General features: G+C 39.5%; 1 protein-coding gene across 4 annotated transcripts in view; it reads left to right on the top strand.

Moving 5' to 3' along the window:
- Positions 1-27,215, top strand: part of Sac1 (phosphatidylinositol-3-phosphatase SAC1) — a 677,000-nt gene that overhangs the window by 157,607 nt on the left and 492,178 nt on the right. For all 4 annotated transcript variants that reach the window (XR_016547569.1, XM_090383680.1, XM_090383679.1 and 1 more), the window contains exon 5: positions 25,359-25,508. Coding sequence is in view for 3 of the 4 variants with exons in the window: in XM_090383680.1 (XP_090239806.1) it covers positions 25,359-25,508 (150 nt within the window). In the remaining variant the exon portion in view is untranslated. The remainder of the gene's footprint in view (positions 1-25,358; positions 25,509-27,215) is intronic.

Raw genomic sequence — 27,215 nt, forward strand, 5'->3', positions numbered from 1 at the left:
GTCAATGTTAAACTTCATTTGCCACCTCTCAGCCCGTCTGCTCAACTTTTCCAGATCCTGTTGCAGCAGCATAGCGTCAGTAGTGTCCTTAACAACTCTGCCAACCTTTGTATCGTCTGAAAACTTGGACATTAAGCTTGATATACCATTATCAATATTATTTATAAATACAGAAAACAATAATGGACCCAACACTGAACTCTGAGTGACTCCACTTTACTCCACGATGAGCAGTGTCCATTGATTACCACTTTCAGTCTTCTCCCCCTCAACCACCCCTTTATCCTTAGCAGCAATTTGCCTCCAATGCCACACTGCTCCAATTTGTGCAGCAGTCTTCCATGTGCAACAGTATCAAAAGCCTTTCTATGATCCAAGTATATAATATCAAAGTTATTCCCTGCATCCAGTTCTTTTGTGACTGCATCATAATATCCAATCAAATTGGTCATCATAATATCCAATCAAATTGAAATTTTTCCTGGAACAGAAGTTAAACTCACATGTCTATAATTACTTGTGTCAGCCTTTGATCCTCCTTTGTGAATTGGGGTCACATTTGCACATCTCCAGTCTATGGGTACCTCCCCCGAGTCCAAGGAAGCTCTCATAATTATGGTTAAGGGTTTGCTTACTTCCTTTGCTGCCTCCTTTAATATAACTGGATAGATCCCATGCACCACAAGTGCCTTTCTTGTGTTTATCTTCAACAATTTCTCCTCCGCTTTACTCTCAGTTATTATAAGATTATCTAGCTTACTGCCAGAGTTGAATACACCTCTGGCATTCCCCTCGCTGAATAACTCCTCATGTGTGAATGTCGATGCAAAATATTCATTTAGTTTGTTAGCTACCTGAGCAGGATCATCAACAGTTGAACCATCGGTATCAAGTGGACCAATCTGATTCATCCCCTTCCTTCTAGAGTTTACATAAGTAAAGAACTCTTTGCTGTTTTTCTTTGTATTCCTTGCCAAAGATTTCTCGTAATCTGCCTTCGCCTGCCTAACCTCCTTTGTAACTTGGTTACAGATCAACTTGTATCTATCATAGGCTCCTGTGTCACGTGTTAATTTATATGTATCCCATGCATTTTTCTTCTCTGCCATATGTCTCATTAGTTCATCTGACATCCATTTAGGCCTAAACCTTGAAGAATATTTCTTAGTTGGTATGTAAAGCCTAGTAGCTTCCAAGATAAGTCCTTTGAATGCTCCCCATTTTGAATTTGCCGTTGGTAACATCATCAGGTGGTCCCACTGAACAGAATTTAAATACTGTCTCAGACCATCGCCTTTACGAAAGCAAAAACCCTTCCCTTTACTCCTGATGTCAGTTACCTCTTTGAGTAAATCCCACTTCAACACACTATGATCTCTGCCACCTACTGGTTCCTTTATCTTCAGATTCTTAATGCATGAAGAATCACTACTGATAATCAAATCAAGAGTATTACTCCTTCTAGTTGCTCCCGAACATGCTGATGTAGAAAACAATCATCCAATAAATCCACAAAAGCCTTGCTAGTGTGTGAGTGACCAACCCACAAATTCCAGTCAATATCTGGGAAATTAAAATCCCCCATTATAAGACTCTCTGATTTACTGGTCCCCTCTATTTCCCTGTACAGTTTCTTATTATACTCATCCGAGTCATTAGGCCTATAGCACACTCCTATTCTCAATTTTGATCTCCCAATGCTTATGTCACACCAAACTGACTCGACACTGCACTGTCCAGTGATGTCGACTGGCTTCACTTCCTTGGATTTTATGTGTTTCTTAACTAATAGCATAACCCCTCCTCTCTTCGTATCCTGTGTAGAATGCAGAATTGGAATTTGGGTAGACGTTGTACTCCCCAAATTCCAGTTCTGCATTATTCCTTATATATGTGTGACACCACCTCTCTGCCTTTGATGCTTTGATATCCGCCTTTGATGCTTTGAGTAATATCTCAAATTCATCAAATTTATTTACCAAACTCCTAGCATTGGTGTATACGTAAGTATACATGCACTTGTTTCTATTCTTAGCTACCCGAACACAACCAATATGTTTACTTGTACCGCAATGACTCCCAGCAGTCTTTGAAATATCCTGCATCTTGTTTTTCAGGCTTCTGCTCATTGCAATAGAAGCAGTGGAAGAATCACTTTCACCTCTGCCAGTGGCTACTGTTAATCTATTAGTCCTTGTATCTCCCCAAGCTAGCAGTTTTCCGACCCACCTAACACTGCCTCGATAGCATCAGCAAATATTCTTGCACCCTTTCTATTTAAGTGTATCCCATACACAGATATACTTGACATAACGTGGCTTCGATAATGCCCCCCACATACACACATTACTCAGACTCCCTCCAGTCACTATCTGGCAGAGTAGGATAAGCAAGATTATACACTAGCAGATCTTGAAGCTTCGGTCCGGTGTACTAACTAGCAGCCAGCCTGAGAACGCAATTTTATGTAAGTATGATGCACCCCAAAGCCTCTCCATGGTACTTGCCTGGACTAGAGGTCACCTTTATAATCACTGGTCATGGACCTTTCAAACAAAAGCCTTCAGCTTTGGGGATTGAAGGGTTTCCCTCTGCCATTGTGGCGAACAAGAATCGTGGGTACATGTCATGCATGAGTACCCCACCTGCGACAACAGCTGATTTAAATTTATGACTGAAATCCAGGGCAACCCCCAGGATCAAGAGTGCTTTCTTTTTCTCAACGAGAACACCTACAAGGCGCTAACCAACTTTGCGCAAGCAGTGTTTACCACCAGAAGAAATAAACTGGTAGGTACAAAACTGCCATACTGAGAGTTGCACAACAAAATAACCCCTGATCTGGGCAGAATTTTTTACCTAGATCATCTATGTGCTAACCTGGGTAGGTGGCCCTGGGTGCGAAGCAATTGTGACTAAGCGATTTCTCTGTGCTTTAAGTGCAATTTCCTAAAAGCGATTTCCTAAAAAGAGGAAATAGTTAGTAATAGAACTATCAGAAAAAGAAAGGAAAGACACCTTTGTTTTTCTGATAATTCTATTACTAACCTCTACTACTTTATGCTTGGTCACACCAGGCACTGCTCCTGCCTCCTCTCGTGGTGAGGCCGGTAACCTGGGTGGTAAAAACAAACCTCCAGGGCCAAAAGGAGCCATCATGGATATAAGTAACTATCCATCTTTAGAACCCTCGAGCCCACGATCAGAAATTCGTGACATTGACCATGACATCAATCATCTGAAGCGACTATGTACGGAAAATCAGAATAAAGACGTGCCAGCATTTCTTATAATGCACTCATTATCCACGCAACTTGTTGGTAAACTATTGCCTTTTCTTTATCAGAAATGTTTAGAATCGGTTTGTGGATCTCCTAAAATGGTTAAATGTCTCCAATCTCTCCAGATTGAAACTTCTAAGACACCTAATTGAAACTTCTAAGACAACTCATTCAGAGAAGCTGTTAAAATTAACATCATTTACGCCCCATAACACTCTGAACAAGAATGTTATGGGGCGTAACTGACTCTAGAGGCTTTATCAGCGAATGGGACTTGCTATCTGTGTCAGAAGAAGAGATAATACAAGAACTCGGGGAACAAAAAGTGGCTCATACGTGGAGAATAATGACCAAAAAAGATGGCAACCTACCAGGTTGCCATCTTTTTTGGTCATTATTCTCCACGTCCAACCAGGTCCATCCAGGTCCAACCAACCAAATGTCAAAATGATGGACCAACCAGGTCCATCATTTTGACCTTTAGTACTCCGACTCTACCGTCTTCTGTTAAAGCAGGTTATTTAAACTGCAAGATTCGGCCCTACATCCCAAATCCCATTCTCTGCTTTAAGTGCCAGAAGTATGGCCATTCTCAGACGGCATGCCAAGGCGATGCTGTGTCCTATTTGTGGCTCTAAGGAACATTCCAAAGGAGACTGTACAGCTTCCACTCCTACTTGCCCTAACTATAAAGGAAGCCATCCTGCATTTTCTAAAGCATGTGACCTTTTGAAAACAGACAATCAAATTCAGAAATATAAAGTGGAGCATAAAGTCACATACCCCAAAGCAAGGAAGCAAATACATCGGTCACTAAAAACAGCCGGTCAACTGCAACTCAAACAGATGTCTCCATAGAACCAAACCTTTCCTTTCCACCTGGGCCAAAACTATGCTAACATGCAATAAAAAATCTACAGTTAATTTTTTTTTTTTTGGGTAGTTGTTGGCGCATCGGCTTCTGTGGCCATAATGCACCTCCCAAGGTTTTTGCAGTATTTTTATCCAAGCCCGAGGCGGGATTCGAACCCGCAACCTTTGGGTTGCCAGGCAGGCACTTTACCCACCTGGCTAGCCCTGTCGGCTCTACAGTTAATGAAACCAGCAACACGCCAATCAGTATCGCAACTGATGCCATCTCAACCTCGCCTGAAACAACAAAATCTGTTAGTATTGAAAACCAGAAGACGGTGAAACCATGCTACAGCAACATGGAAATGGAGGTTCAGTCTGAGGTTGAAGACACAGTACTAGAGTGTTGAAAACCAGAAGACGGTGAAACAATGCTACAGCAAAATGGAAATGGAGGTTCAGTCCGAGGTCGAAGACACAGTACTAGAATTACATGCCAATGATACCATGGACACAGGACGCCCAATCTTTCCCAGAAATGAAAAATCAAAACTAAGCAGTCAGAAACCTTCTCAGAAAAAACAGTTAGATTAATCTTCCTCAAATAAACCCAGTCAATGAACAAATTCCCACAATGGAACTGCAGAGGATTATGTAGTAATATAGAAGACCTGAATGATTTACTCATACAAACTAATGCAGTAGGAGTATGCTTACAGGAAACATTTTTATCACCAAAAGTTTCACTCAAATTCAAAAACTATACTATGTTTTAGGCGAGGCAGAGGTTCTGACTCCCCCTCGTGGAGGGTAGGTATTCTTTTCAAAACTGTCATACCATCAAGACATCTCCAACTAGAAACCTCCCTAGAAGTTGTAGCAGTTCAGATGGCAATGGGAATATCATTAAACCTTGCATCTGTTTATATACCACTAATTATCCTTGTTCCCAGACTGAACTTGACAACCTCTTAACACAACTGCCACCTCCTGTCTGTTTACTTGGTGATTTCAATGGTCACCATCCATTGTAGGGATCTTCCACTATGGATAGGAAAGGCCAATTAATTGAAACATTCCTAAATAACCATAATCTGATTGTATTAAACACTGGCTCTCCAACTCATGTTCTACTACCTACAGGTACAACATCTGCCATAGACTTATCCATCTGTTCAGCCTCCCTTTTTCCAAGCATGGAATGGTTGGTGCTGAATGATTCATTCCACAGTGACCATTTTCCCATCATCAGCTCAATTGAAACACAGGTTGTATCATGCCCTAAAGGCCATACATCTTGGAATTTCCACAAAGCATATGGAAAAACTACTCTACTTGTGTCCTACTCAACAAACAGTATGTACAACAACATATTGATGATGTAACCAAACACATTACCAGCCATATATTATTGGCAGCCGAAATTTCCATTGCAAAATCCGACCAGTGCAAATGGGTACACGAAAACCAGTGATGGAATGAAGATTGCTCAAAAGCTAAAAGAGAAAAAACCGTGCTTGGAACCAGTTTTGCAAATTTCCAACTACTGCCAACCTAATTGTTTTCAAAAAACTCAGAGCGAGAGCTAGACAAATCAGAAAAAAAGCAAAACATGACTCCTGGATTAATTTTGCTTCAACTATTAGCAAAAACACGGACACTCGGATAATCTGGAAAAAAATACAAGCGCTTAATGGCAAATTTCTACTGTTGCAGTCTCCAATAATAGATTGGAATGGGCAGGACTTATCCTCTCCTCCTGATATTGCAAATGCTTTAGCAGAATCTTTCTATAATATTTCTGCCTCCTCCTCTTATGTGACCTCCTTTCAATGCATTTAAATTAATGAAGAAGGCATTGAATTGAATTTTTCAACTAGTCGCTCACTTCCATATAACCAACTGTTTACTCTTGCTGAGCTAAAAGAATCTCTGAGCAAATCTCCATCTAGTGCAGCTGAACCATACAGCATTCACTACAGTATGCACAAGCATCTATGTGAACCCGACCTATACATACTATTGCTCTTTTACAACCGTATCTCTTCAGAAAATACATATCCTCTCTCCCTCTTGGTGTCATTCCTATATTTGCGCTATACCCGGCAAAGATCCTTCTCAAATTCAGAATTATAGAGAATTATAGTTCGTCATCACTCGTTAACAAGCTGTTTGGGCAAAATATTTGAAAGGATGGTGCATATCGTCAAGAGGCAATATCTAGTGATGGTCAACCCGGATATTCATAAAGCATTTGACACCACATGGCATAGAGGGGAACAGGTATCCTGTGTGTTGTCAGACACTCAGCCTAAAACACTGATGGATCCAATATCTCTCTATTACAGAAGATTTAGGAGAAGTCCGGTTGGCCTGCCTCCCTAAAATCCACTCATGCACACCTTCTCGATGATAAGCCCTGTTATGTCACTTAGGTGGCAACGAACGTGTAGAGTGGTTCTCTTCAAGACGCCTGGTCAGCGTGAAGAGGAAAAGACCAAACCCTCCAACATGAGAGCACAACAATACAAATGGCCCTCAGTCCCCAGCAGCTTTCACTCTCCCTCTTACGGCAGCGAGAGGATCAGAGTGGAAGCAGAGGGTGCTAAGAATCTCTGGGTACGACCAGGCTGCCATGCACGGAAACTGAACTTGGCCTGTTATAACGTACGATCACTCATCGGTGAAGACAGGATATTAGAGCTGGAAAAGGAATTAGAAAATGTGAATTGGAATATCATCGGTTTGGCTGAAACAAGAAGAAGAAATGAATCACTTATAAGTTTATCAAGTGGAAATCTGCTGTACACCAATGGAAACAGTGAAAGGAGTGAAGGTGGAGTTGGGTTTCTGGTCCATAAAGATTTTAAAAACAACATTTTGGAATTCAAAAGTACATCACCAAGGGTGTCAAGGCTAATACTCAAGATTTCTAAGAGGTACAAGTTAAAGATTATAATGATTTATGCACCAACATCGAGCCATGATGATGAAGAGGTTGAAGAAATGTACACCGAAATTGAGAGTCTTCTAGATGAGCAGAAAACCCACTACACTATTATTATGGGGGACTTCAATGCTAAGGTTGGAAAAAGGCAAAACAACGCAGAAAGAGGAACTATAGGAAACTTTGGAATTGGTGAAAGAAATAAAAGAGGTGAAAGACTTGTGGAATTTGCAGAATCTCAAGGACTGTCAGTAATGAATACTTTTTTCAAGAAAAGGGTGAACAGAAAGTGGACATGGAAGAGTCCAAATGGATTAACAACTAATGAAATCGACTTCATCCTCACTAACAGAAGATATATTGTGAATGATGTTACCGTCCTGAATAAGGTAAATGTTGGAAGTGATCACAGAATGGTAAGATGTACACTTGATATAGATGTAGGAAAGGAAAGGAAAAAACTGACTCGAGTAAATAATACAAAGTTCTTTGAGATAACAGAGGAGGAGAAAAAGCAGTATGTACTGGAACTTAAAAACAAGTTTGAGCTTCTGCAGACTGCTCAGGACCAAGATATCGACGAGGAATATTACAACTTTCTGAAAGTGATAAAGCCCAAGAAACCTATAGGGAAACAGAAATCCAAAGAAGAAAAAATTAGTCAAGAAACACTTGTCATGATGAACCGAAGACAACAAATGAAGAGCAAGAAAAACACTGACATGGAGAAAATTGAGTATACTGAGTTATGCAAAGCCATTAGAAAGAGACTCAGAGAGGACATAAGAAGATTTAACACAAGAAAAGTAGAACAAGCATTAAGGGAAAACAAAGGATTTAAATCAGCATCCATGAGCAGTAATACAGAAAGACAAATGATACTGAAACTGAAGAATAGTGATGGTGTACTTATAAACAGCAGAGAAGGCATAATTCAAATAGCAGAAGACTACTATAGAGAATTATACAAGGAGCGAGGGAATGATACCAGCAGTGGGGAAGATGGATTGCAAAGTAGCAACACATACGACATACCCGATATTCTTCTTGATGAAGTAGAACATGCATTGAAGAAAATGAAGAATCGGAAAGCCCCGGGGGAAGATGAAGTTACTGTAGAGTTGTTAAAATTGGGAGGAACAGACATAACACAAAAACTGGCAAGGCTCTTCACAAAGTGCATTAGAAAAGGTGTGATGCCTAAGCAGTGGAATAATGCAGTCATAGTTTTTCTGTATAAGAAAGGAGATAAATCAGAAATTGGAAATTATAGACCAATTAGCTTGTTATCCCACATCTACAAGTTGTTCACAAGGGTCATTACTAACAGATTAGAAAGAATACTTGATGAGAATCAACCGAAAGAGCAAGCTGGCTTTAGGACAGGATTCTCAACTATGGATCACCTTCACGTAATATCACAGCTAATGGAGAAAGCAAATGAATATAAAACACCATTATGCCTGGCATTTGTGGATTATGAAAAGACATTTGACTCCATACAGCATAAGGCAATGTTTTGGGCACTGGAAAGACAAGGCATAGATACCCTATATATTATGATTTTGAAGAAAATATATGAGAGTGCTACCTCCTTTATTAGACTAGACAAAGACAGTAGCAAATTTAAAATCGAGAAAGGAGTTCGACAAGGAGACACAATATCTCTGAAGCTGTTTACTGCTGCCCTTGAGGAAGCTTTCAGAAGATTAGACTGGTCGCAGAAAGGAGTCAATGTGAACGGAGAGTACCTAAACCATTTACGATTTGCAGATGACATTGTGGTCATAAGCCACGATCCCAAAGAATTAGAGGAAAATCTTAATCAGTTATGCACAGTTAGTAAGGATTTTGGACTAAAGATGAATATGGCTAAAACAAAAGTAATGATGAACAAGTATGCCACGGAAAGGGAAATAATGATTGAAGGAGCAGTAATTGAAAAGGTGGAGTCAAATACTTATCTGGGACAAGTTATTAGCTGTAATAATGATTAATGGCTGGAAGTCAAGAGAAGAATAAATTTTGGATGGATAGCATTCAGGAAATATAGTCACATACCGAAGAGCAATATCCCAGTTTGTCTGAAACGTAAAATAATGAACCAGTGTATACTCCCCACCATGACTTATGGAAGTGAAACTTGGGCACTCACCAAAAGAATGGAGGAGAAGCTGAGAACTACACAGCGAAGAATGGAACGAATTATATTGGGAATCAGACTGTTAGATAAGAAGAGAAACATATGGATTGGGCAGCAAACTCAAGTAAAGGACATTCTTATCAAAACTAAAGAACTAAAATGGTCTTGGGCAGGACACATAGCTCGAAGACATGATGACAGATGGACTAAGAAAATAACAGAATGGTACCCAAGAGGAGCTAGAAGAAAACCCTGGAAGACAAAGGCGGAGATGGATAGATGAAATTCATGAGTTTTTGGGTAGTAAATGGATGGCCAGTGCTCAAAACAGAAGGAACTGGAAAGTTGCTGGAGAGGCCTTCATCCTGCAGTGGATTGAAAATGGCTGATGATGATGATGATGATGATGGCATCATGATATCATTAAAGATATGCATCGGTTAGGACAGAGAGGCTACCTCCCTTTAATAATTCAGAACTTTTTAAAATTACGCACATTTCAAGTCCAATATCGAAACATGCTGTCAGCATCTCACATTCAAGAAGACGGTTTGATATTGAGTCCAACCCTATTTGCTATCAGGATCAACAATATATTGGAAGATCTTCCAAAAATGATTGAAGTATACATGTATGCTGATGACCTCACCCTATCCTGTCAATCGCAAAGTATGAATAACATCGAAAGACAGCTGCAAATTGTTCGAACTAGAATTCATTCCTGGACCTTATGCAATGGATACCATCTCGCTGAACATAAATCCACCACCACTCATTTCTGCAAACTTCTGTCACTTCATTCTGATCCAGAGCTAACGATAAATAACATGCCAGTACCTCTTGCTCACACTGTCTGTTGGCGCCTCCATAGCCAGGTGGGCAGGAGCAGCAGTGCGTAGCACACGCCTCTTGATTAGACCGGGGTTCGAGCCCATGACCACCAAATATGGAGGATGCGGAAAGGTCAGGGTAATGACCACCGCATATCCCCGGAGCAATATGGCCTTAGTTGCTAATGCTCCTAAAAACGAAATAACAACAACACTGTCTTTTCTTGGCCTGATACCAGATAAGAAACTGAACTTTCAAGCATATGTGGCCAACCTTCGAACTATCTGCTTGAAGAAATTGAACATCCTCTGGTGTGTGTCATCCCTGTAATGGGGCTCTGATCTACATACCCTCATCCATCTTTATAGAGCTCTCATCAGGCCTCACTTTGACTATGGTTCTCCAGTGTATGACTCTGCTAGAAAAAGTACTTTAGAGCGATTAAACACCATCAAGCACAGTGTTCTGAGAGTTGCTCTGGGGGCTTTCAGAACCTCCCCATTTCAGAGCCCTTACATCGAAGCCCATGAACCTCCCTTACATCTTTGCAGAAAAACTATACTTCTGATATATGCTGCAAAAATTTGTAGTCTTCCCTCCCACCCTAGTTGGAGATGTCTGTACAATACCGAATAGGAGACATTTTACAACAGTAAACCAAATGAAAACCGACTGGCTCCACTGAGATTTAAGGAACTGGCTCAATCATGGAATATAGAAATCTGCAATATATTTCAGGACATGACACCACCAAATCCACCCTCGACAAATATCTGTGCAATATATGATGGCTATTTTAATGGTGGGGAAAGAACACCCTGTCTCATTCCAATATCACACAGTTACATGCAACTTATTCTCTTTCTCATTCACAGGCTTGTGAAATCTATACAGATGGATCAAAAACTGAGGCCCAAGTACGTACTGTGGTAATATTCCCATCATTCACCATCTCTCTCTCTCTCTCTCTCTCTCTCATTTCCAGTAGAATGCAGTATCTTCATTGCTGAGTTTTATGCTATAAACTTAGCTCTGGATCACATTATTGAACGACTAATTCCATCTGCTTTAATATGCACTTACTCTCTCGGTGCTGTCTCCACCATAAGCAGTAATACCAACTCCTCTCACCCTGTAATAAAAGAAATACATTCTAAATTACTTGCATGTAATCAGTCAAACCAAATTGTGACATTCTGTTGGATCCCAGGGCATTGTGGGATAGCAGGAAATGAAAAAGCAGATCTTGCAGCCAAACAACCAGATACTTCTATATTAAAGCCTTTTCAATTTCCATATACCAATTTCAAACCAGTCATCCATAAAGTATGTTACAATAGTTGGTCATCACTCTGGAGAGGTTATGCTCTACAACCTTCTTGAAATGAGGGCTCCAGACCTGTATACCTTACTCCAGGTGTGGCCTGACCATTGCCTTATACAAGGGATAATCACCTCCTTATCCCTGCTAGAAAAATTCCTGTATATCATTGACAAGACACCATGAGCTACTCTTGCAGCTCGTCTGCACTGCTCAGAGAACTTCATATCTGCCTGCACCACCACCCCCAGGTCCTTTTCATTCTCTACCACTGTCAGTGTAGTACCACAGAGTTGATACGTTGCTCTGGGGTTACTGTTTCCCATATGTAGTACTTTACATTTGTCAATGTTAAACTTCATTTGTCACCTCTCAGCCCATCTGCTCAACCTTTCCAGATCCTGTTGCAGCAGCATAGTGTCAGTAGTGGCCTTGACAACCCTGCCAACCTTCATATCGTCTGCAAACTTGGACATTAAGCTTGATATACCATCATCAATATCAATTATAAATACAGAAAACAATAAAGGCCCCAATACTGAACCCTGAGGGACTCCACTAATAACATTAGTCCACGATGAGCAGTGTCCATTGATTACAACTCTCTGTCTTCTCCCCCTCAACCATCCCTTTATCCATAGCAGCAATTTGCCTCCAATGCCACACTGCTCCAATTTGTGCAGCAGTCTTCCATGTGCAACAGTATCAAAAGCCTTTCTAAGATCCAAGTATATAATATCAAAGTTATTCCCTTGCATCCAGTTCTTTTGTGATTGCATCATAGTATACAATCATATTGGTCAGGCAAGACTTCCTCTTAACAAAACCAAGACTTCCCCTTAACAAAACCGAGCTATAACAGAAGTCTTGTCTAGATGATCCTGCAGTGCTTCTTTAACCAGTGCCTCCATTAATTTTCCGGGAACAGAAGTGAAACTCACAGGTCTATAATTACTTGTGTCAGCCTTTGATCCTCCTTTGTGAATTGGGGTCACATTTGCACATCTCCAGTCCATGGGTACCTCCCCTGAGTACAAGGAAGCTCTCATAATTATGGCTAAGGGTTTGCTTACTTCCTTTGCTGCCACCTTTAATATAACTGGATAGATCCCATCCACCCCAGGTTCCTTTCTTGTGTTTATCTTCAACAATTTCTCCTCCACTTTACTCTCAGTTATTACAAGATTCTCTTGCTTACTGCCAGAGTCGAATACACCTCTGGCATTCCCCTCGCTGAATAACTCCTCATGTGTGAATGTCGATGCAAAATATTCATTTAGTTTGTTAGCTACCTGAGCAGGATCATCAACAGTTGACCCATCGATATCAAGTGGACCAATCTGATTCATCCCCTTCCTTCTAGAGTTTACATAAGTAAAGAACTCTTTGCTGTTTTTCTTTGCATCCCTTGCCAAAGATTTCTCGTAATCTGCCTTCGCCTGCCTAACCTCCTTTGTAACTTGGTTACAGATCAACTTGTATCTATCATAGGCTTCTGTGTCACGTGTTAATTTGTATGTATCCCATGCATTTTTCTTCTCTGCCATATGCCTCATTAGTTCATCTGACATCCATTCATGCCTAAACCTTGAAGAATATTTCTTAGTTGGTATGTAAAGCCTAGTAGCTTCCAAGATAAGTTCTTTGAATGCTTCCTATTTTTAATTTGCTGTTGGTAACATCATCAGTTGGTCCCACTGTATAGAATTTAAATACTGTCTCAGTCCATCGTAGTCGCCTTTACGAAAGCAATAACCCTTCCCTTTACCCCTAATGGTAGTTACCTTTTTGAGTAAATCCTACTTCAGCACACTGTGATTACTGCCACCTAATGGTTCATTTATCTGCAGATTCTTAATGCATGACAAGACAATCTAGACAAGACTTCAGTTATAGCTTGGCCACAGTATGGTTTTGTTAAGGGGAAGTCTTGTCTGACGAATTTGATTGGATATTATGATGTGTCACAAAAAGGAACCGGATGCAGGAAATTACTTTGATATCATATATTTGGATATTAGAAAAGCCTTTGATATTGTTGCACATGGAAGACTGCTGCACAAATTGGTGCAGTCTGGCATTGGGGTCAAATTGCTGCAATGGAAAAAGGGATGGTTAAGTGGGAGAAGACAGAGAGAGTGGTGATCAATGGAAACTGTTATTAGTGGAGTTCCTCAGTGTTCAGTTGGGTCCATTGTTGTTTTCTGTATTTATTAATGATATTGATGATGGTATATCAGACTTAATGTTCAAGTTTGCAGATGATACAAAGGTTGGTAGGGTTGTTAATGACACTAATGAAAGTACGCTGCTGTAACAGGATCTAGAAAAGTTGAGCCGATGGGCTGAGAGTTGGCAACTGAAGTTTAACATTGACAAATGTAAAGTACTGCATATGGGAAGCAGTAACCCCAGAGTAACGTATCAACTGTGTGGTACTATACTGACAGTGGTAGAGAATGAAAAGGACCCGAGGGTAATTGTACAGGCAGATATAAAGTTTTCTGAGCAGTGCAGACTGTCTGCAAGAGTAGCTCATGGTGTGTTGTCAATGATATACAGGAATTTTTCTACCAGGGATAAGGAGGTGATTATCCCCTTGTATAAGGCAGTGGTCAGGCCACACCTTGAGTACTGTATACAGTTCTGGAGGCATCATTTTAGGAAGGATGTAGCACTGCTGGAGCGAGTATACAGAAGGGCAACAAGATTAGTGAATTGAACAAAGGTTTGCTTTTATGAAGAAGGGCTTAAGTTTTGCGAATTACAGTGTCTGGAGACTAGGCACATGCGTTGGGATCTGATTGAGGCGTATAAAGCCTTGAATGGTTTGAGAATGCTCAATGCAGATGGTATTCGCCCTCTTGCTCAGAATAGTTGCCTGAGAGGGCATAAATTCAAATTGAGGAAAGTCAGTTGTAGGATAGATGTGCAGAAGTTTGCCTTTAGCCATTGTGTGATTGATTACTGGAACAAACTGCCATCTGTCGTAGAAGTTTATAGCTTAAATAGATTCAAGGCAGAACTAGACAAACATTTGGTGCGAGTTGGCTGAAATTAGATTTTTTTTTGTTTTTGGCTGATGCTATATAAGCTTGCTTTCTGGCATCTTTACTAATGCTAATGCGATTCCGGAGGAAAGCAGGCCTAAACCTATGTGCAAAAATAAACTCAAAAAGAGTCAGAAGAAACAAGATAATGGGACTGACAGACTAGCGACTCAACAGATGCACCTGATTGCCCCCTGTTCAAAGTGACAATGCCCCATCATGGATCCTATCCTCCTAGGGCCCTCTCCTGAACCAGATTCTAGCTCTCCACTATGAGATGGAAAAGGTAATGGCCAACTCCAACAATCAAATCTCTATGGCAGTCCTAGGTGAAATTATAATAATATGCTGGAAGATGGCATCTCTTCTAAATACGCAACCTGGAGGCCTATCTTGAAGAATGAGGAGAACAAATGGTCTCAGTGCCGTCGTTCATATGCAGATGCTCTGAGGATCAATAAACCGAATCATGAGATGACCAATCAAGCAAGGAAGACTTTATTGAAAACTCTGAATATTGTCATCTTAAAACCAGTACATCAAGAACTAAAGCCCAGTTGATGAGGTTAAAAACAAAGTTGTGACCAATCTCCAAGACAAATTCAAGACCACACGAATCAAATCTATTAGAAAAACCCGCAACATCGGAACACTTATAGAAACAAAAACTCAGCAAGGAATTGAAAACATACTAAACAACCCCGCTATCCTCAAAATGGGACTGATGGTAGAACAGCTGAAGGAAAAAAAAACCCTCAGTCAGTCATTGTCTTTGATGTGGACAAAGGCGCACATGCGTTTTTGGTGGACAGCAGTTCAAGCCTATTTGACTTTACCGAAGAAGTCTACTACCGAAATATCCAGGCAGCACATCTTGATGCAACCATAGAGTGAAACAAAACACCACACTAAATCCAGGACTGGTAGCACAGTTGTAGGATAGATGTGCAGAAGTTTGCCTTTAGCCAACTCCATGGATGTTTGAACTCTCCCCCCCAGGTATGGAACACAATTAGTATTAGTAATGGCCACATGGTGCTCGGAAGTCTATGCCTTATTCTGCACCAGCCAAAAAAAAATAACAATAATAAGAATAAAAACAAATTAATAATGAAAAGAAGAAAATTTAAAAACAAATTAATAATAATATGAAGAAAGTTTTTTAAAAAATGATAAAAATTAATAAGAGAAAAGAAAATGGACAACCTATGCATTTCCCTCCTCCCTTAGGTAATTATCCAGCTGACCTTTGAATTTCCCGACTGTCAGCCTCTTCCACACATGTAGAGAACTTATTCCACTAATTTATAACTCGCTGACTAAAATAAAACTTCCTGCAATCCAGTCTAAACATCTCCCCCCCCACAACTTGAAATTATGACCCCTAGTTCTAGAATCATTTATAACCATGAAAATTTCGTCCTTATTCATTTTGCTTATGCCTCTCAAAGCCTTAAACACCTCAATCAAGTCTCCTCTAAGGTGCCTAGTTTCCAAGCTCCGCAACCCATATATTCGAAGTCTTTCCTCACATGACTCCCTTTTTGCCAATCTCACCAGGTGAGTTACCCATCTTTGGACCCTTTCAAGAAGAAGAACAATGTCTTTTTAAGTTCGGTCTCCGTACTTGAACACAGTATTCCAAGTGTGGTCTAACAATAGCCTTATATAATGGGATTATGATTAGAACCCAGGATATGATTTATATTGATTGGGGCAGCCACTGCTTTAAGGAGCACGTGGCTGTCCCCAAATGCTTCAAGTGTTGCAGGTTTCCACACACACACACACCTGCACCGAGGTTGAGTTGACATGCAGGCACTGCATCTAGAGGGGGCATGAGTATAGGGACTGCCTCAACAAGGCTGAAGGACCTATCTGTGCTAATTGCAAAAGCTTAAAACTCCTACATGATCATTCAATCAGACAATAGCTGCCCAGTCTGCTTGAAGGCAAAGAGGACTCAACAATTAAAAACTGACTATGGGTCTACATTTTAAACTTTTTAATATCCAGCAGATAACATTTCTACAGATTAATGCACAGAGGGCAAAAGTTGTGCAGACAAACTGAAATTAATCGCACACTAGGAAAGCATTGACATCCTAATCTTATAAGAATCCTACACTCACGCCGAGAAGGGGGGGGCAACCCACTCTCCTACAGAATCATCTAGGCAGATGACGAGACTGCTTGGGCATTCATTGCTATGAGGAAGCCACATCTCACCACTGCAAGAATATCCAATCTTTGCATGGCCTGGGCGGTGTGTTCCCTTATCATTAGCCCTCTAGGTACCTTTTACATCATATTCATTTATTCCAGATCTGGAGAGGACATTTTTCCAACGATCAGTTACCTGAACAATATAGTCACTGTTCAGGTAACTGTTCCCTGATGAAAAAATCATCGTTGGTGCAGATGTGAACTGCTGATATCCGTCATGGTTCACAAACTCTGATCACAGCAGCTCCCACTACAGACAACAGCTGGAGGAGTTCATCTTTTATACCCATCTCAGCATCCTCAACAGACCCAATAATCTATTGACCTTCTCTTCCACTCTCCGGGAAGCGAACATTGATATCCCCTTGGCCTACAGATAAATGTCAGGGTACATAAATGTCAGGTCTGGCTGGTGTGTCCGAGAATCCTGGACCACCTCAGACCACCGTGCTATAACCTACAACATGTCAACAACCCAACAACAACCACAACTAATGGCTAGATCAATGTTCATCAGATATAAAATAGATAGCGGCAATTAGAATGACCTTTTTACAGTTCTAGACAACTCTGCTGCATCGCTGTCTGCAGAAAGCCACAACTTCCAGGACCCCAACACATCAGAGAATGGTGACGAGAGGCATCACAAATGCCTGCAGTTCTGTTTTCCAGTGGAAGAACCCTTCCTCCTGTGCTGTGCCCTGGTGTTCTCCGGAGCTGCAGTGTCTCATTTGGGAAGTCAACAATAAAAGGAAACTCTTTCAATGGGCTAGAAGATCGTGGCTTCAAGCAAAGGTTGACGCACTCTGGCAGCAATTCAGAGTGGCAGGAACTCTTACACGGCCCTGATCTGACAAAGAAAAATTATGTCATGGGAGCACCTGGTAGCCTTGACTGGCAATGCTGACCTTTGGGGAATGTTATACAGAGTTACCACCAATAAATTCCCCAGAGGCAAGGTAATCATTTCCACCATCACTCCACAGGGCACAATGACCACTGCATGGGAGCAATCAATCAATAATATCTTGGATACCATCTTTCAGCCTTCCATCACAAGCCTTACACCTGGACAAGCCCTGTGCTACCAACAATGAATACTCCATACTGGCAATAGAAGAGCCTTTTACACTTGAGGAGCTCCAGCTAGCAGTCTCGAAGGTACAGAACCGAAAATGCCCAGGCCCAGATTTCTTTGAGCCCGAGATTGTTAGGAAGCTGGCTGACCATAACCAGACTCTTCTTCTCAACCTGTTCCACCACTATCTTGTGGAAGGAATCTTTCACAGCTCCAGCCAGCAGTCTCCAAGCTACAGAACCGAAAATGCCCAGGCCCTGATCTCCTTGAGCCCGAGATTGTTAGGAACGTGGTTGACCATAACCAGACACTTCTTCTCAACCTGTTCCACCACTGTCTTGCGGAAGGATCCTTCCTACAGGATTAGAAAAATGCCAATCTTAGGCTTCTTAAAAACTCAAACAAACCACCACAACAGCCAACTTCATACAGACCCTTTGCCCTCCTGACAGTTATCAGCAAACTTTTTGAGAGGCTAATATTTCTCAGAGTAGACAAACACTACGCAAATGCTAACCTGCAAGCCAATAATCAGTTTGGTTTTGTCCAGGGTGCTTAGTGGTGGTGGTGGATGCATTCAATAAATCTCATCATGTCCATCCAAGCAACAACCAAGAAGTATTTCCTTGCTATTTTTGTTGATTTTCTGGGGCGTTTGACTGACTTTGGTGGCTGAGCATCCTGGGCAGGTTCAGAAGAGCTCAAATTCCCTACAATCTATTTCCCTGCATTAATTCCTACTTCGGCAATGGATCCATCTGCATGGTGCCCTCATATTCCAAACTTACCAGGAAAATACATAAGGGCTGCCCGCAGGACTCGGTCATGGGTCCAACCTGCTGGACAAGTTGCTCAACCAAGACATGGGACCAATGAACTCCCAGGCCTATTCGGATGATATTATTCTCTCCGTGACTGCTAAGATCAAAACTTGAAGTCAAAGCCAGTCGAGTATTCTGGATCCTCCGGGATTGGGCCATCCATCTTAACCTAACAATCTTGGCTGACAAAACTGAAACCCAGCCAGTCCACAGCAGATCAAGATCAGTGGGAAAACCATAAAATTCTGCACCCTGCTAAAATATCTTGGAGTAATTCTCGACTCTAAGCTCTCTTTTCTCCCATATCTGCAGTATAATCAAACAAAAATCTGGAATTAAATAGCCTTGTTGGCAAGAGTCACCCACAGTGACTGGGGTCTGAATCGTCTCACCTTGGTCCCGTTCTACAAAGCTGTTTTCTTGCCAGCCACTTCTTAGTGATCACTTAGATGAGCAGAAAACCCACTACACTATCATTATGGGGGACTTCAATGCTAAGGTTGGAAAAAGGCAAAACAGCGCAGAAAGAGGAACTATAGGAAATTTTGGAATTGGTGAAAGAAATAAAAGAGGTGAAAGACTTGTGGAATTTGCAGAATCTCAAGGAATGTCAGTAATGAACACTTTTTTCAAGAAAAGGGTGAACAGAAAGTGGACATGGAAGAGTCCAAATGGATTAACAACTAATGAAATCGACTTCATCCTCACTAACAGAAGATATATTGTGAATGATGTTACCGTCCTGAATAAGATAAATGTTGGAAGTGATCACAGAATGGTAAGATGTACACTTGATATAGATGTAGGAAAGGAAAGGAAAAAACTGAATCGAGTAAATAATACAAAGGTCTTTGAGATAACAGAAGAGGAGAAAAAGCAGTATGTACTGGAACTTAAGAACAAGTATGAGCTTCTGCAGACTGCTGAGGACCAAGATATCGACGAGGAATATTACAACTTTTTGAAAGTGATAAAGCCCAAGAAACCTGTAGGGAAACAGAAATCCAAAGAAGAAAAAATTAGTCAAGAAACACTTGTCATGATGAACCAAAGACGACAAATGAATAGCAAGAAAAACACTGACAGGGAGAAAATTGAGTATACTGAGTTATGCAAAGCCATTAGAAAGAGACTCAGAGAGGACATAAGAAGATTTAACACAAAAAAAGTAGAACAAGCATTAAGTGAAAACAAAGGATTTAAATCAGCAGCCATGAGCAGTAATACAGAAAGACAAATGATACTGAAACTGAAGAATAGCGATGGTGTACTTATAAACAGCAGAGAAGGCATAATTCAAATAGCAGAAGACTACTATAGAGAATTATACAAGGAGCGAGGGAATGATACCAGCAGTGGGGAAGATGGATTGCAAAGTAGCAACACATACGACATACCCGATATTCTTCTTGATGAGGTAGAACATGCATTGAAGAAAATGAAGAATCGGAAAGCCCCGGGGGAAGATGAAGTTACTGTAGAGTTGTTAAAATTGGGAGGAACAGACATAACACAAAAACTGGCAAGGCTCTTCACAAAGTGCATTAGAAAAGGTGCGATGCCTAAGCAGTGGAATAATGCAATCATAGTTTTGCTGCATAAGAAAGGAGATAAATCAGAAATTGGAAATTATAGACTAATTAGCTTGTTATCCCATATCTACAAGTTGTTCACAAGGGTCATTACTAACAGATTAGAAAGAATACTTGATGAGAATCAACCGAAAGAGCAGGCTGGCTTTAGGACAGGATTCTCAACTATGGATCACCTTCACATAATATCACAGCTAATGGAGAAAGCAAATGAATATAAAACACCATTATGCCTGGCAATTGTGGATTATGAAAAGGCATTTGACTCCATACAGCATAAGGCAATGTTTCGGGCACTGGAAAGACAAGGCATAGATACTCCATATATTATGATTTTGAAGAAATTATATGAGAGTGCTACATCCTTTATTAGACTAGACAAAGACAGTAGCAAATTTAAAATCGAGAAAGGAGTTCGACAAGGAGACACAATATCTCCGAAGCTGTTTACTGCTGCCCTTGAGGAAGCTTTCAGAAGATTAGACTGGTCGCAGAAAGGAGTCAATGTGAACGGAGAGTACCTAAACCATTTACGATTTGCAGATGACATTGTGGTCATAAGCCACGATCCCAAAGAATTAGAGGAAAATCTTAATCAGTTATGCACAGTTAGTAAGGATTTTGGACTAAAGATGAATATGGCTAAAACAAAAGTAATGATGAACAAGTATGCCACGGAAAGGGAAATAATGATTGAAGGAGCAGTAATTGAAAAGGTGGAGTCATATACTTATCTGGGACAAGTTATTAGCTGTAATAATGATAAATGGCTGGAAGTCAAGAGAAGAATAAATTTTGGATGGATAGCATTCAGGAAATATAGTCACATACTGAAGAGCAATATCCCAGTTTGCCTGAAACGTAAAATAATGAATCAATGTATACTCCCCACCATGACTTATGGAAGTGAAACTTGGGCACTCACCAAAAGAATGGAAGAGAAGCTAAGAACTACACAGCGAAGAATGGAACGAATTATATTGGGAATCAGACTGTTAGATAAGAAGAGAAACACATGGATTAGGCAGCAAATTCAAGTAAAGGACATTCTTATCAAAACTAAAGAACTAAAATGGTCTTGGGCAGGACACATAGCTCGAAGACATGATGACAGATGGACTAAGAAAATAACAGAATGGTACCCAAGAGGAGCTAGAAGAAAACCTGGAAGACAAAGGCGGAGATGGATAGATGAAATTCATGAGTTTTTGAGTAGTAAATGGATGGCCAGTGCTCAAAACAGAAGGAACTGGAAAGTTGCTGGAGAGGCCTTCATCCTGCAGTGGATTGAAAATGGCTGATGATGATGCTGTATGGTGAGCACCTCTGCTCTCCAAGTTCTTGGTGGGGCTCTTCCCCTCGATCATAAGGTGCAGAATGCTTTATCATCTCTCAAAGGGACTATCCAGAACTATAATTGGATTCATCACGAACCCAGGAAATAATCCAAAGGTGAAGAAAAGGTGTCTCCTTGCTCACATGCCGCATGTCTGGCATGTCCGATGGATCCCCGTATACAAAGGGCGAAATCACAAGGAAATTTATACCGGAGGTCGCTTTCACCTTCCTGAAAGCTCAATCCTGGTTTTCGCCCAGATTGTATACCACGTACCTTCTGAATTAAAGGGACACAGATCAATACAAGAAAAATTAACATCTATGGGCATTGCGTTTTCGACTCTCCACAGTAAGAGATATGAAGATTTGAGGTCAATTCTGATTACACAGATCACCAACCTTACAAAGGACCAGGAGCATATATTGATCTGAACCAAAGACAACTATATGTTTTTCTCAAATTTTGCACAGAACCTTTTGAACAGAAGGAAAACCATAAGTATCCTGAATCAGCAACTTCAAGACCAAAACCCACTAACTCCAACACTGGACACCTCCTAGGATACACTGCACTCACAAACCTCAATCCTAGCTGCATTGCTACAGCCTGTACTATGCTTTCTCAAGAAATGACCCTGACAATGAAAACAGGAGAATTCTAACCTGACTACGACTCTACCTGATATGGATGCTGATCCTACCTGATTTTGACGCTGACCATTAATGGACTAGGCATTACCTACTCTAGGACCGTACTTGCCAGTAACCATTGGCCTCTTGGCAATCTGCACTGGGTTCCATTACCCAGTGCACTTTCACTCCCACTCCCCTACCTCAACTTTCTTAATGAAGTTTCTCCATTCATTCTTGGGCTTGTCTTCATTCTACATCCCCAATATTTCTAACTTTACCCTCCCACTTTTTTTTTTTAAGGCCCTGCCACTAAAAGCTTAGGCAATTAAGTGGCAAGACCTGTGCCAGAGAATAATGAGCAGCCTGGCTTATCTCCTAACCGTGGTTTGAGCAATGTGGGATCCGATTAGGGGCCCTACAGCCAAAAGCCAGACCACAACAACAGAATCCTACGTAATACTTTTCACATACCATACACAATACTTTTGTCTGACTTTTACAGAGTAATGTATACTTCACAAGAGTACTTAGGTGCAGTTGTGGGAAACCAACCATGGTGCCCCCTCCCCAAACACTGTACACTATGTGTACACCCCCATCTTTTGTCGCAAACAGTTTGTATAACTATTTGTTTAAGGTTGTATAATTCCTTTTTCTTGCAAACAGTTGAATGGTTAACTATTTCTAAATGGTTCTCCTATTTTTAAAGAATATATACCTCTAAACAAAATTTCCTTCAAATTGAATTCCTAATTTAACCCAAAATGGTTTATTTTATGCTTACTTTTTTTTTACTACCTACAGGCATGTCCTCAATCACCGGAACGAAACATGGTGGGGTTCAATTGACGTTTCAGGTGCTGCCATTCGTCAGACACATACAGCAGGCCCCCGTTATAATGCGGTTCGCTTTATGCTTATTTGCTATAACGCTGTTCTTATATTATAACTCGTATCTGACTATAACGCTGTCATAAGATCACTATAATGCTCTTTTACAGATTGCATTTTTACATATTTAACGAAATCGGTTCATTTGATGGAGTTGATAGCTTGAAAATAAATAGCAAAACAGCATTAAAACGTTTCCCACGCTGACTTGTGAATTCCCACGCTTAGTGAAATTTTCTCGCACGCTAATTTAATTGCAGTACAGTCACTAGTTACGTAGTTCCGAGATCAACATTTTAAAAAATGATCAATTTTATTGCTTGAAATATTTGCGTTATATGCATTTATCCAAAGTCTAGTCATCACTCAGTACAGTACTAGACATCGTGCATATCGGACAGTTTACGTAATTAATGCAACCAACGCAGTTACATTTTCGAAGAGTTAATAATGGCCGATAAGAATGAAAAAGCAATGTCTGGGCGCAGTACGAAGACTATAAATGTAAGAAAAAGACTGAATTTGAAAATTAAATTAGATGTTTTGAAGCGAATCGATTCCCATCAGCGACAAGCAGATATGTGCGGTAATTTAGGACTTGCAAGTTTAACTGTAAGAACAATTATAAAAAAATAAAGAATTAATTTTAGCAGCGGGAAACATAGCTGTTCCACTGAAAGCAACTAGGGCGAGGCCGGCTATTAGGATTGAAATGGAAAAGACTTTTAACTAATTTTATTGAAGATAATGTCCAATGCAGAATTCAGTTAAGTTAAATATTATAAAAGAGAGAGAGAGAGAGAGAGAGAGAGAGAGATTAGCCAATATGATGATCTGAAGAAAACTCACCAAAAAAAAAAAATGTGGAACCATTTAAAACTGGTAAGGGCTGATTGAATAGATTTAAAATCTAGGGAGAAGCCGCAAGTGCAGATCAAGGAGCCAAAACTTTCAAAAAAGAACTTGTTAAAATTATCGAAGAGGGGTATTGTGTGTTATACTTCTCAATAAGTTTATAACATAGATGAAGCAGGACTTTTGTGGACACTAATGCCTAAAAGAAGTTTCATATTGAAAGAAGCAAAAAACATGCCAGGTTTCAAAGCGGCAAAGGATCGGGTGACTTTATTGTTGGATGGTAACGCTGCGGGGGATTTAAAATTAATACCCCTTTTAGTTTATTTAGAAGAGGGCCAAAGTTCAACCCAAAATCGACACATTTTTCATGCTTAAATTCATCAATTAAATTAAATCAATTAAAATCAATTTAGATCAATTAAATTCATGATTTTAATTGGAATCTTAAGTTTTTATTTTGATACGTAAGTAGTTACCACATAATTATATATATGTAATGCAGAATATTTTATATGTACAAATATTTGAATATTAAATATTTTGACCGACATTTGTATATCTTTTCACCACTGTTTATTATTGATTAGGAAATATCCAACTGCAACTTACAAATACATATGTTGCCTTATGGGAATGCGGAGCTTGCTTAGCGCGGATTCACTTAGTGCTCTGTTTTTCCGGAATGAATTATCAGCGTTAAGCGTTAAGTGGGGGGTCACCTGTACTATACTATGTGTATAGTATGTGTCTATACCCCCCCATGAAGACTGCTCCTTGCTAAGTCTGCTGGCTGGTTTACCAGTTAAAATAAATGGGTTTGCATCTCCTTCTTCTTTCATGATTATTACCAATTTTTAATTGTTCAGTTGGAATAACACTGGAATCATTGTCTTGAACTGAAATTCAGGATTCACTTCACTTCACTGTTTCATAATGTAGTAGATATAAATAGCAAACTTATTTTTGTTGTTATTTAAACTTATTTTAAAGTAGGAACTGCACAGCTCAGAAAGGTATTTAGTTATTTTATTTAAATTATGCAAATTGATTGTAATGCAACGTTGTTGTTCCAAAAACCTAACAGTCTTGAAACTACATTTATTAGAGGAATATGGGGTCACAATCATAAAGAATGATCAAAGAAAGCAGATTTTAGTAAAGAAGCAACTCTGTAAAAGTGGTTATTGAAATAGTTGATAGATTTCAGGCCAGATTAGTAGAGTGTAAAATGTTTATAATCATAATTCTTACATATAACCACTCTTCCTGTATGTACTTGTTATTTTAGTTTTTGTGTCTTGAACATTTTTTTTGTGTGTGTGAACCTCTTGTATTTGATCACCCTGTAATGGATAATACATTTTTTCTGATTTTTTAATACTTGATAAGAATAATTAATAATTTAATTTTATATTTTAATATATAATTTAATGTATATTTGTTATATTTTAATGTCTATTCCATGAAGATTTAAGAAAAAAATTTTTCTTTTTCAGAACCAGCATAACAAACTTTATCTCTCCATGATTCATGGAGTTTTACAGACAGCTTATTTTTATTTCTCTTCTACATATGACCTTAGCCATACTTTGCAAAGGCTACACAATACTAGTCCCGATTTTCTTCAGATGCCCCTCTTTGAAAGGGTAAGCTTTTGAATATATAAATTTATACATGCAGAAAATAATTCTGGTTGGCTGAATCTTTGAATTGCATCACGTTGTCCACTGTTAAAATAGTTGGTTGGGAGATGGGAGTATTGCATTTTAGAGTACATATTAATGGTTCCTTTAATGGATCTTAATCCTTCAGTGAATGGGTGAAAAAAAATTCCAATCACTTTTTGGTTTGGCTCTGTCAGACACTATGGAAAAAAGACTAGGAATGAGATTATAAGTGCCAAGTCATAGACTTTTTTTTTTGAGCTCCTGCAAACTGATAAATTTTATGAATATTTTTTGATTAATTAATAATATTTATTAATCAAGATTAATAAATTAATCAAGTCATTATTCAAATTATTAATAATTTGAATAACCAAGATTATTCAAATTATTAATAATTTGAATAATCTTGGTTAATTAACATATTAAATTGTGTTATACAAACAGATTAAATAGTCTTAGTCGCATTTGTTAGCTTATTTTTTCAATTTGACTGGTGATTTTGTAAGTTCCAACTCGCTACTCATATTGCTATCATATCGGTTTTTTTGTGCAAATATTGCGGAATGTAACCAGTAATGCAGAAGAATAGTAGGTTTTTAATTGTGAGAAATAAGTTGTTTGAATGGACATATATCTTTTTGTATTTAACTAAGGGTATAACTAATTTAACATTATGATTGTTACGGTAAAGCGACCAAATACGGAGGATGCGGAAAGGTCAGGGAATGACCACCGCATATCTCCGGAGCAATATGGCCTTAGTTGCTAATGCTCCTAAATAACAATAACAACAACAATAACGGTACAGCGTAACGTATATATCAAAAACTTGATAGCGTAAGGTAAAACATAAAACTAGATAGTGTAATATGTATCACTGCATTAGATTTGTGTAGTATTGTCATTTAATCAATTAAATTTATTAACCTTATTAATTTTCATTGTTAATCAATTAATTTGTATTTAAATGAAATCATGCCCAGACTAGAGTGGCAAAGCAACAGGCACAAAGTGGTGGAAGTGCTCAGAGAGAACCAAAGGGGTCGATTCTTCAAGGCATCACAGCCAAAAAAATGTACAACTTGTGAAATGTTTGTAGATCTTTCTGGAACAGGACATGATCTAGCCTAGGAGGGTGTGGGAATAAATTAGGCACAAACTAGTGTTTTGATTGGTATCTATCAGAGTTTGAAGAGTAGGATAGATTTTTTTTTTTTTTTTTTTATGTAAACCCGAAACACGAGAGGTATTAGAGCCTATAGTACTTAGTACCGTGCTTGGGTTGGAGGTTGAGAAGGCGAAAGAAGATATTTGTTGACATTGGACTTGAACTTCTGTAGACTGTAATTTTCAGAAAATACGTATGAAGGAAGGTTGTTCCAGAAAACGGCAGTTGAATGAATAAACGAGGAAGATGAAAAATTTGTTCTGTGAGTTTTAAGTTGGATAGTAAATGGATGTTGGCTGGTGGCTGCACGTGTTCAGACTGTTTTGAAAGAGAGAGCGGGAATTATAGAACCCAATTCAGAAGAACAAGTGATCGGAGGCTCACTTGTTCTTCGAAATCGGAGTGTCACTAAAGATAAGCATAGGAGCAGAAGAATCCTTTTTGCGAGATATAAGACAAGACTCAGTTTTAGAAGGGTTGAAATCAACTAAGTTGTCTTTGCCCCACTGGAGAATTAC

Source organism: Mastigoproctus giganteus, chromosome 10 (genome assembly GCF_048544385.1).
Source record: "Mastigoproctus giganteus isolate SK-2022 chromosome 10, ASM4854438v1, whole genome shotgun sequence".
NCBI classification, from domain to species: domain Eukaryota; kingdom Metazoa; phylum Arthropoda; class Arachnida; order Uropygi; family Thelyphonidae; genus Mastigoproctus; species Mastigoproctus giganteus.